Source organism: Saimiri boliviensis, chromosome 2 (assembly GCF_048565385.1).
Source record: "Saimiri boliviensis isolate mSaiBol1 chromosome 2, mSaiBol1.pri, whole genome shotgun sequence".
NCBI lineage: Eukaryota > Metazoa > Chordata > Mammalia > Primates > Cebidae > Saimiri > Saimiri boliviensis.
Genome location: NC_133450.1, coordinates 76,871,950 through 76,884,833, shown reverse-complemented (window position 1 = coordinate 76,884,833; position 12,884 = coordinate 76,871,950). Strand labels below are relative to the sequence as shown.

Here is a 12,884-nt window from a genome sequence, read left to right as displayed (position 1 = left end):
GAAAAGAGAAGAACCTGGAAGCAGGTTCTGTATCAAACCTGCTGGAGGTCACTACCTCCACAAAGTCCTTTGTGTTGTCCCCTCAAAGTGAAAGTCAATAAAGAAATACGGAGAAACTGAACTCACTTCTTTTCTAACTCAAGCATTGAATCACTCCCTCCAGGCAGGAAAGCCAACATGCGCACAGCATATTCACGTGAGGGTCTTACCCCAACACTAGCACTGACAAAAGAGGTTTGTCTTCCATGTTAAACAGTCACCCTGCTTAATTGATGAAACAAGTTTATTTCAACCTAAGTGCTCTTAATTTGGGCTTTTTCTATTTCACTGTCACTATTGAAAAAGTCAATTTTGAATAGCATGCATATATCACTAAAGGTCATTTGCTTATGTTTCAGGTCGACACCTTAAAACAAAATACAGCTACATGATACACACACACACACACACACACACACACAAAATACATATATATTTTTTGACTTGGTTCATGATGGAGGTAACTTATATAAGTTGTTTACAAAAAAATAAGTGACTCATAAAACATCTGTAAAATATATGTAAGACTGAAATAAATTTAAAATGGTACTTCAGTCATTTATTTCCTTGTAAGCAATTTGTCCATAACAGTTGATATAAAACTTGTATTATTCTGCTTTCAAATGTATTTTCTTTTAGAGAAACATTTCTTAGAGATAATTATACCACTTATTTCACCAAATATTGTCTATACAGAAAACTGTTGTTTATTCCAGGAATACTCTTAAAATTAAACTAAATTTTATTTCTATTTAAAGGGTATGGAGCATTAAAATTAGTTTATCATCAAAATATTTTATATTTAATTCTAATAAATTATATGTGATTTATAAGCACTATCTCTATTTCATTATAAAATCTCAGACCAACAAATCATTTGGTTTTTCATAGCACAAATTTTCCTCCTTTTCTTAGAGTCAGAACAAGAAAAACTTGTATCTGTAGTCAAGGCCAAAACAGTGGCTTATGGATTAAATTATTAGGTGTCACTTCAATAAAGTATTGAATTGAAACAATTCAGTAACATATTTACCTATATTCCCTGATTTTACTATGAGGGAGACAAAAAGTAGCCAAGGACTTCATCTGTAACAGCTACATTAGTAGGTGGCAGTGAATGAAATAATCTTCATTATCAAGGTATTGGTCACAACTAAGCTATGCCTTTAAAAGTGACTGTTAATAACAATAATGTGATTGAGAAGCTACTGGCTAAAACATACTGTCATTATCTTTCATTTTTTTATGATTCTAAGAAGTCATAATAATAAGCAAACTCAAAATGAGCAGTGGTAATAAGGAGAATGAAAAACTGTAAATCCACTTCAAACCAAAGGATTCACACCTTTCCAGTACAATTAAGAGTTCAATGATTTGAGGATGGCATTAAATAGAAATGGTAGCTATGCTTTAATATATTTCTTAATTCTCTGGTACAATTTAAGCCCTGTATACAACTGTAATGAAAATGGGACATTCGAATGTTGCTCCATCTTTTGAAGACTCCAGTATTATGATCAAAGCATGGAAAATGATGGAATTCTAAACTATTACTATAGATTGTAAATTAAAGAGAGAGGCAGTGATAGAAAAATCACATGCACATGTGAGGATACTTTAAGTGACACCTACTGATAATTCTTTAACACTGGGAACACTGGGCATACTGAGTATATATTAAATATTTTTAAAATTAAAACACTAACATTATCACTATATTTTTAAAAGTCAGATATCTTCTGAAATTTTTTGGTGCTAAGCAAATTTCTTTTTTACTATCAATAAATAATTCTGTTGATCCTACATATCTAGTACAGCTATAATTTCACTGTAGATCTAGATCACAAAGCGATATTCTTATGTCAAATTTAGGACCAGCATATACAAACCCATTATCACTTCAAACTTAGTATCTTCATAAAAATTCCAACCTATTATTACTTCTACCCAATAAAAATAGCATTGCCTTAACTTTTCTCATACACTCATTCTCAAAAGGACCTGGGTTTGAAATGATACTTGACTTCTCTAACTTCTTTTGCTTTAGCCTCAACATCCATTGGGCCTGGAAGTTGAAAAAATGGACACAGCAAGAGGAATGGGTAAATGTGACAGAAATAATTTGGATCATTGCTGTTGAGTATATAATGAGTATTTGTGATCTATCATATTTGCTGAAGTTTGACATTAAGGTGGTACATTCCAGTATTATGTGCCACTTCCTAGAAGATCAACAAAGTAGAAATGCAGTGACAAGGGTGTCATCTAGAAAGAATGAAAAGAAATACTTCCAAGAACTCAATAGCCTGCTGGGAGAAATTCCAAGATGTAAGGACACCAAGGGAACTGCTGCAGCCCACTTAGAACATGTGTTTTGTGTTTGATCCACATGTTGTGTCTCAGATAGTCACCAATCATGTGTAATATAAACCGTTTTTCTTGACTAGATGTGAAAGTGAAACGGCTTGTTGATACTCTTTTCTATGCTACAGCTTATTAGAAAAGTATTTTTAGAGGGAGTAGAAAAACTAATTCAGAAAGGAAATTAAGAAGAAAAAAATCTAAAGAGGCTAGGGAACAGAAACCATCATTAAGAATATGGCAAATGTAAGGCTGACTGCGGTGGCTTGTGCCTGTGATCACATAGCACTTTGGGAGGCCAAGGTGGGTGGATCACCTGAGATCAGGAGTTCGAGACCATCCTGGCTTAGGTGAAACCCCTTCTCTACTAAAAATACAAAAATTAGCTCAGTGTGGTGGCGTATCCCTGTATCTCCCAGCTACTTGGGAGACTGAGGGAGAAGAACTGCTTGACCCTGGGAGGTGGAGGTTGTACTGTGCCTAGATGGTGCCACTGTACTGCAGCCTGGGCAAGAGAGTGAGACTCTATCTCAAAAAAAGAAAGAAAAGAAAAGAAAAAGAAAAAAAAGAAAAAAAAAGAGAATATGGCAAATGTAATGAATTCATATATAGAAGAAAGATAACAGATATGTAGAGTACTGAACATAGTTAAGTGCTCAGTAACTTGTTTTATTCAAAAATGAAAAGTTGATTTTCTAACCAAGAATGGTGAATCTGGTCTTTTTGAGAGTGGTAACAGCATCTCATGCTTTATATAACAACAATGAGTACTCAGAAAAGCTAGCTGACATTAGGTAATTTCTTGGCTAGTAAGCAACTGGACACAGGTTTGACACAGTTTACTGACAGGGGAGCTGTGGTCTTCCTGACACAGGTATAAAGATGTAAAGGGTAGCCAGAAAAGATTATTGAGCTAAATAAATGCTGATACATGTAGGAATAAAAGACAGCACCAGAAGAAACTTGGAATCCCTCATGACAGTGAAGTTCTGGATATGAAAATGAAAGACATGACAGCACAGGTGTTATTTTCATTTTTTTCTTCTAGGTTTATCACATGACTTTAGAAGTGGAAAAAAAAAAGCTGTGAAAGTAAACACTGGGCCATTAACAACAGTGTTGAAAACAAGACTTGTCTTTCTGGCTGTTGGCAAACTACGGGCCGCAGGCCGCATGCGGCCGACCCCCGAGGCCATTTATCCGGCTCCCTGCCGCACTTCAGGAACAGGCACCTCTTTCATTGGTGGTCAGTGAGAAGAGCACAGTATGTGGCAGCCCTCCAATGGTCTGAGGGACAGTGAACTGGTCCCCTGTGTAAAAAGTTTGGGGACGCCTGACTTAGAATAACTGAAAAAACTGGCTCCTGGAGTTTTATGTACATTTTATGAAGAATGCATTTGAAGTAAAATGAAATTGGGGTACTTTAGTTAAGATTCAGTTTGGCTCAGAAAATTGTTTATTTCTCCATGCAATAATGTCTGGAGGAGTGAGAACTCTGCACCACAAAAACATCTGGGAGTTTCCAGGTCCATTTAGCTCAGTGTTCCACAATCTCTTTGTCCTCATAACCCGTGGTAGAATTCAAATTCCAGCAGGAAGATGGAATAAAGGGATTAAAAGTGGGTACAAAGGGCTTCTGCTGGCTATCTTTAATGGAAGATTTCTGGAAGTTGCCATAGGACACTTTAGTTAAATCACATCAGCTAAAACGCAGTCACATGGTCGCACTAAGCTGTGAAGAAGACTGGGAAAGGTAAAGTTTATTTTGTGTACTCAGCTATAAATTCTACTGCCATGGAAGAAGGAGAGAATGAAAGTTGGGGAATAATTAAGAATCTTTTCTCAGAAAGCTGGGGAGAAAAATGCCTACATACGATTGAAGGAATGAGCATCATAATGAATGACATTGTACTGTCATAAGCTTGAAGACTTAGGGGGCAAAGATACAACAAAAAGAGAATAAAAGCTCATTATGCCTCATAAGAAAAGGGCCAGGATCAAAACTTACAACTTCAAATGGGTAGAAAAAAGCACAGATGCAATGACAAATAGTAGACGGAAAAGTTACATGACATTATAGATGAAGACATTTCCCAAATTTACCAATGACCAATAATAGAAAGGAATGGCTAATTTGGGAGGTATCATAAATTTTAATATGATCATGTATCAGTTATTTATGATTTATTCCATGCCAAATTATAAACAGAATTGAGGTGGCTGAATTAAAACTCACCATTTCTTAAGCAATTGTATGTAGACCACCCAAATGTTTCCAAAGGTACTTGGGGGATTAATCTAACTAAAGGCATACTATTATCTTTTTTTAACTTATATATTTTTAAAAATCAATTTTATATTTTTTCAACTTAGAAAAGAATGGTTTGAGTGCCTCCACAAACATATCAAATATGAATGCCTGGAATTTAGAGAGATGAGACAGATTTACTCACAATTTAGTTAACTCACTCCTTCCTCATCTAATGAAGTCAGGATGACGTTCACTATTAAATAAATAGATTCATTCATTGTCATGCTGCTAAATTTATAATCTTAATAAACCATTGGTTAACAACAGAAAGTATAAAGAATAATTGAGTTAAATATAAGTTATTAGAAGCCTAAAATTACTTCAAAATTCACTTTTATTTTTTAAATTGATTTATATTTGACAATTTACAGTTAACTTTTAAATAATTTTCTTCAGATCAGTACAGTCCTAGTGCCAAAAATGGGTCTGGCAATAACACTCAATAAGTACCTGTTAAATAACTTTGTATGTTACAGAAAGTATTGTGACAATCATATTGAAGTTGGTCTCACGTTTTGGGGGAGTATAATGACTCCCTACACCTGTGATATTTTATTTATGGAGCACTATTTGCAAATAGAAGAATAAAATAATTTCTCTTATTTCAACACTCAGAAACGAAAGAAATTTTAAAGTGAGTTTTTTTAAAAGCACAGAATTTTAATAATTAGATCCAAAAACTAGATTTCGTCATCTTTGATGTTATAACATTTATTTATTTATTTAACTTACTTTTAATTCTACACATGCCATATGAGGTCAATCTGAAATTTATTTGTTCAAAAATCATGAGGTTTTTTAAAAACATAATTAATTTAAGGAAAATGAAAAACATTAATCATTTGTTGAAAGGGAATAGTTGACATCTGCGTTTGTATATATAATATACTTAAACTTCATAATTTAACCTTGAAAAATATACTAATCTCAAAATTATTTTTGATATGCATACCTTTTTTTAATATTCAAACTCCAAAATAATGTCAGGCTTAAAAATATTTTTAAGGAGATGATGAGATTGTATAACTGTAAAATACGTTTATGGTCTACATTAAGGAAAATAATGAATAATATTCTGCATTAGACTAACTATATCAGTCCAGTTCTTGCTGAGATACTTATTTTAAGTAAATAGTGTAGCTAGTGAAGAGTCTGGAATTCATACCGTATGAGAAACGGCCAAAGAAACTATGGATGATGGGAAGCATGATCAATGTCTTCACCTCTTTCAATGGCTGTTATGTGGAAATGGTACTGATTTATTCTGCATAGCTACAGAGGATATATTCACATATAATTAATAACACAATCAGAGCTACCTGTAAATTTAATGAACCACTTGGAAAATGGTAACCTACAATAAATTAATAAGGGTATATAGTTGACAGGTAAATCAATGGGACAAAACAGCCAATAAAACGTGAAATCGAGGCATCAGTAAAAAAAGGACTAGAGTGTTTAATAAATAATATTGAAAAACCCAGATAGTTATTTGAAGAAAGTAAATACCAGCTTAGGGCAGGAGCCCCCAACTCCTGGGTTGTGGACCGGTACTGGTCTGTGGCCTGTTAGGAAGTAGGCTGCAAAGCAGGAGGTGAGTGGTGGGTGAGCAAGCATTACCACCTCCTATCAGATCAGCTGTGGCACTGGAATCTCACAGGAGCACGAACCCTATTGCGAACCGTGTATGTAAGGGATCTAGGTTGTGTGCTCCTTATGAAAATCTCACAAATGCCTGTCAGTCTGAAGTGGAAGAGTTTCTTCTTGAACCTCCCCTTCTACTCCCGTCCCCTGACTGCTGGTTTAGAATATCATCTCATACTATATCTCAGAATTAATTCCAGGTAAATTTAAGATAATTTGAATTTATATTTAAAAATCAAACTATAAAATTTAGAATAAACCATATTTCAGACAATGATAAGGAAAACATACTTTTAAGCACAGATACAATATAATAAATGATCACAAAAGATCTATAGAATTGGCCACACAAAAATTGATCCGTTTGATTAATTTTTTCACACTGCACTCTGGTAGCACACAATTAGTGAAACATGAGAATTAGGAATAGAATAAGAAATCTCAAGCGAACCAAAGAATGCACAAAAGAAAGATTTATTATTGAAAAAACTCTTGGATTTGGCAATTAGGAGTTTATTCATGAGCTTAAAGAGAGAACGTCAATAAAGAGATTAAAGGTAGGATGCAAAAGTTAAATTGAAGAAAATGAGCAGATTCTGGCTATATGTTCAGGAAAGTTGGTGTTAGAGAAAAGGAACCAGCATAGTCCTTTGAAAATATTTTAGAGTTAAGAGCAGGGATATTTTATTCATTTGGCTCATAGGCACAGAGCTGGGAGCCTGTGAAAATTTCAAAGGCTTGCAAATGTATTTAAACTTTAATATTAAGATAGTGACAGTAAAATTTGAAAATAAAATATACAGATTAGCAGATATTTAACAAATAAAATATTACACTAACTTTATTCAATTTATTAATTTTTTAATAACATCTGAAAACAATTTGATACTTTTTTCACTTTGTAAGAATTCCCAAGAATGTACACAATTTGCAGAAAATTTACACCTAGGGGTGGGTGTGATGGCTCATGCTTGCAATCCCAACAATTTGGGAGGCCGAGGCAGATGGATCACTTCGAGGTCAGGAGTTTGAGACCAGCCTGGACAACATGATGAGACACCATCTCTACTAAAAATACAAAAATTTGGCAGGCATGGTGGCACACACCTGTAATTACAGCTACTCAGGAGGCTGAGGAACGAGAATTTCTTGAACCTGAGAGCCAGAGGTTTCTGTAGGCCGAGCGTACCACTACACTCCAGCCTAGGTGACAGACCAAGAGTCTGCCTCCAGGAAAAAAAGAAAAGAAAAGAAAAGAAAAGCAATGTACAGCTAAACTCAGTGAGTTAATTTAGGACAAACAATTTCAAAAAAATTATACAAAAGTTTAAAAAAATTATTAAATATTTTATCTATTGAGCAATATAGATGTATTTTAATGTTTAATCTGTTTAGGGTGGTATCACGAAATAAAAGTACCTAGAATCTACCAATCTTAAAACAACCCTGATTGGGAAAAAAATTTGGAAAAGAGATTCCTGTAATCAAAAGACAAGGAAGAGAGGGACTGAAGATGTTCCAGAGAGGAAAAGGAGATAGCATCAAGAGTTAACCACTTTTTAACGACAATTCTTTAAATTTACAATAGCAAACGCACACAAATATATTATAATTGACGCAATTACATGCGGGATATGTAAAAAATATAACACTGAGATACAGGGTTTTAATATGTCAAAAATACGGCGCTTGATCAGAAAAATTTTTTACTATCCTTGTAATTGTGTCAGTGTACAAAAATCTTAACAATATAAATACGTATCTTAGCCTTATTATGTTAATAGTATTAGGATGTTAAAGCCATGCTAACAATAAATGAATAACCAGCTTGATCAAACACAAATGTTTTACAGGATTTACTAGTTACATAATTTAATTACAGTTTGCAACTTGATAGTTTAAAATATCATTAAGAAATTCTCGACATTTTGGAGTACATTCACTATTTCTATATGCATATGCCATGGAGTTTCTATTTATAAACCTATGTCTAAAGAGAGTCATAAAATAGTCAAAGATATTCATCACACAAATACACGGGTACAATTTACAACAGACAGTCAAACTGAGAAAAAACAGACTAAGAGAAATGGAACTAATTTAGGAAACTTGTTTTCAAACTTTTTAGTCTTGGGACTACTTCACTTTCTTAAAAATTGAAGGCAACAAAGAGCTTTTGTTTATGTGGGTTATAACTACTGAAATTTCCTGCATTAGAAATCTGAACTGAGGCACTTTGAAAACATGTATTTTTTAACATTAAAAAATAACATTAATAACCCTTTACAGGTCAACAGGAAAACCAACTGGTAACATTTGCACAGAAAGAAAGCTGGGCTTACACAGTTCCAGGGATTTCCTCCTCTTACTCTTCTCATTCAGTTCATTTCCCTAAAACACGATTTTTATACTGACATTTTTCATACTTCAAAACTTTAATGATTCTCCGTTGTCTACAAATAAAAGTTCAAGTTCCTTAAATTGGCATTCAAGACCATCCACAATTTGGCCCTAACTCTTTTTCCACCCTTTCACTATTTTGTTACACTTTCTGTTCCAGACATATAGCTCTAGTTTCAATCTTCTGAACATGACTTTTGAATCTTTGCTTCTATGGCCTTGCACACAGTACTTTAATTTCTCAATTAGCATGTTTCCATACTTTCTACCTACATCAACTCTATTCATACATGAAGATCTAATTCAAGCTCTATCTATTCCTCAAATCCTCCCTTGACTACCTAGCATAACACTTCTTTTTCTGAATTCCTATTTTCCTGTTTTTGTTTGTTTGTTTGTTTGTTTGTTTGGTTTGCAATTGGCATATACTGCTGGGTATCACTCATTTTCGTTTTCTGTGGAAAGAGAAAATACTAACTGATTTTCTGTATATATTTATTAATATCCAGATATATTGATGACATCATAATTAAAGTAATCAGTTCACGTTTCTAAAATACTACTGGCTGTTATTTTCCATTCCCAAACACCTAAGAGATACTGTTGACTTAAAAGTGAAACAGTGGTCTGTATAGCGAGTATTTGTATCCTACAATTTCCAGAGTGTGTTTTTATTATGACCTTACTCCTCCTTACTGTCCATATTTAACAAAAAGAAGTTATCCATTGGGTAAGCAGATCTTCATCCATTACCAAAGACAATTTTAATATTAATTAATAGTAAATCCCATATGTTCCATATATTTGGGTCATGAATAAATAATGTAAAATGCCAGTAGAAGTAGTTTCTCTACAATCAATCATATTATATTAAGTCGGCTGCATGTAAAAATCAGTAGCCTTTGTGTTTTAGAACACTTTTAGATTTATAAAAAATTGAGCAGATAATAGAGTTCCCATATACAATTCCCATTTCCCCCCACAGTTCCTCCATTATAAAAATCTTGCATTAATGTGGCACATTTGTTACAACAAATAAGCCAATATTTATATATAATGTTAACTAAAGTCTATAGTTTATACTAAGGTCCACGCTTTGCTTTAGACAGTTCTGTGAGTTCTGAAAAATGTGTATCATGTATCCACTATTACAGTATTATGCAGAATAGCCTCACTAATTTAAAAAATCCCCTGTGATTCAGTTTTTCATCCGTTTTCTGCTCTCCTCAAGGCCCTGGCAACCATTGATCTAACTGTCTCTAAAGTTTTGCCTTTGCCAGAATGTTACATGGCTGGAATCATATAGTATGTGGCTTTTTCAGACTGGCTTTTTCAGGTTTCTTTCACTTAGCAATATGCACTTAATATTCCCCTTGTCTTTTTGTGGCTTCACAGCTCAATATATTTTTATTGCTAAATAATATTCCAAGGTATACATGTACCATGGTTTGTTTATCCATTTACCTATTGTATATGTTGGTTGCCTCTGGTTTTTGGTGATATGAATACAGCTGCTATAAATATTCATGTTCAGGTTTTTGTATGGGCATAAGTTTTCAATTCAATTGGGTACATACCTGGGGGCATGACTGCTGGATTATATTGTAAGGGTATGTTTAGTTTTTAAGAAACTGCCAAACTGTCTTCCCATGTGACCATACCATTTTGCATTCCCACTAGTAACGAAAGAGTTTTGGTTGCTTTGCATCCTTGCCAGCATATTGCACTGTCAGTTTTTTGGAGTTTAGTCATGCTAATAGTTGTACAGCGGTATCTTCTTGTTGTTTTAATTTGCAATTCCTTTTAAAATAATTTCAACTTTTATTTTAGATTCATGGGGTACATGTGTAGGTCTGTTACCTGGGTATATTGTGTGATACTGAGGTTTTAGGTATGATTGCTCTGTCACCCAGGTACTGAGCATAGTACCTAATAGTTTTTCAACTCTTCCCTCACTTACTTCTTGTCAGTAGTCCCTAGTGTCAGTAGTTGCATTCTTTATGTTCTTAAGTACGCAATATTTAGCTCCCACTTGTAAATGAAAACATGCATTATTTGGTTTTCTGTTCCTGTGTTAATCTGCTTAGGATAATGGCCTCCAGCAGCATCCATGTTGCAATTCCTTAATGACCTATGATTTTGAGCAACTGTTCATATGCTTATTTGCCATTTGTGTATCTTTAGTGAGGTGTCAGATTTTGCCCACTTTTTAACTAGGTTTTTTTTTCTTATTGAGGGGTTTTCAGTGTTTTTGTATATGTTGGATATACTGATGTATTTTTTGCATATATGTATATGTGGGTGTGTTTTAATGATGTAAAATGAATGGAATCTATAGCCTTCAACATAATATAAATATATAATGTTTAACATTTCCCACTGAACAATCCAGGCTTGACAGAAAATCATAAAATTTGTTTAAATTCAAACGTTCTTTTTCTTTGTTGATACTAGCTCTTAGTTTTAACATGCCCAAAAAGGTACACTTGATCAAGGATAAAATTAAACGTTCTGATTGGCTAATCATCACACTGCTGCCTCCACTTTTTTTTTTCTAGCTTGAAAATACACTGCTGGTGGGAGTGTAAATTAGTTCAACCATTTTGTGGAAGACAATGCAGCAATTCCTCAAGGATCTAGAACTAGAAATACCATTTGATGCAGCAATCCCATTACTGGGTATATACCCAAAAGATTATAATTAATTCTTTTATAAAGACACATGCACATGTATGTTCTCTGTGCTTCAGTTTCTTGATCTGCAAAACTGGGATAACAGGAGTACCTGCCTCAGTCTGTGGTGATGAGTAAATGAGTTAATACGTAAGAGCAAACTAAAAATCCTTAGCATGTGGTCTGAGTTCAATAAACATTAGCTATTATAGTAAATTAGAAATTTAATTCTAGAGAATAAAAAACTAAATTCAAATATCTAACTATTTCTTTGATAAAGACATGTTTTCTAAAAAATAAACAACCGTCAGTTTGCACTTCCCTTATATAATGAATATTCTGGTGTTTGTGTGTATCTGTTGTGGGTCAGGGGTCTTGGCTGAATAGATAATCACATTAAAAGTTTTAAAAACTTAAAACAGAAATAAGAACAAATGGCCATTCTTGGATCATCTGCAAAGCTGAACAAATACCTGACATGTATTTCTGTGATTCCTTGCAGATATCATGGAAATCAGAACAGTGGCAGTCGGAATTGTGGCAATCAAAGGGGTGGAAAGTGAATTCTATCTTGCAATGAACAAGGAAGGAAAACTCTATGCGAAGGTATTGATAAGTGATAGCTTAGATTTAATTTTTCAAATTCATTTTTGTCAAAGTATCTCACCTTTCTGAAAAGTAAAAATTAAATTAATTTATCTCAAACTGTATAAGTTAATGGTTTCATTAAAACACTTTTTACTCAAACATTAAGAAAAAATATTTTCGGTGTGACTTTGGAGAAACAACTTGTTCTTTAGACTTTGGTTTCTTCATCTATAAAATGAGTTGTATTAACTGACCTCTAAGGATTCTTCCAGCTCTAAAATTCCATGTGCATTTTAGATATTTAAAATCCAAAATTTCCATTTGCCAGTATTAAAGCTCTTTTTGTTAAAGTTCACCCAATTTACACATTGCTGACATGAAAATTCTTGGGAAAAAATATCCTGAAGTGTTTAGTTCATTTATCAACATCAATCTCACAATCATGGGCTTTGAACTGTAATTATTCACATTGTTCCCACTTCACTACAATGCAAAATATGTAACAGTTCATCCCACTATAATAAAATATAATTGGCTTTCCTTTGTATTCCCACAGCTCAGCATAATGCCTGGCGCAGACTAATTATATAATAATATAGGTTTAATTGAATGAACAAATGGTTGCATGGATGAACATACAAATTAACCTTTTATCTTCCATTACCATTGGAGATGATATAGAAGTAAATAAAGAAAAGTTGTGAAACAAGTCCCTCACCTGAGGGAGGCAGAGGTTCTGCTAACTATACCAAATTTCCACTGGTTAAACAATGAGTGATATGGGAATAGTAATATGAGGCCTGCTACTTAGGAAAATAGGTTCTAATTTTAAAGAACAGTTGACATGAACTACCAAAAAGCTACACAT

General features: G+C 33.7%; 2 protein-coding genes across 7 annotated transcripts in view; one reads left to right on the top strand and one right to left on the bottom strand.

The window, feature by feature from the left end:
- The window catches only part of FAM227B (family with sequence similarity 227 member B), a 349,113-nt gene that overhangs the window by 227,643 nt on the left and 108,586 nt on the right, over nt 1–12,884 (bottom strand). The window lies entirely within an intron of this gene.
- FGF7 (fibroblast growth factor 7) overlaps nt 1–12,884 on the top strand; it is a 61,617-nt gene that overhangs the window by 44,609 nt on the left and 4,124 nt on the right. Inside the window, exon 3 of the mRNA XM_003928875.2 lies at nt 11,931–12,034. Coding sequence (XP_003928924.1) covers nt 11,931–12,034 — 104 coding nt within the window. The remainder of the gene's footprint in view (nt 1–11,930; nt 12,035–12,884) is intronic.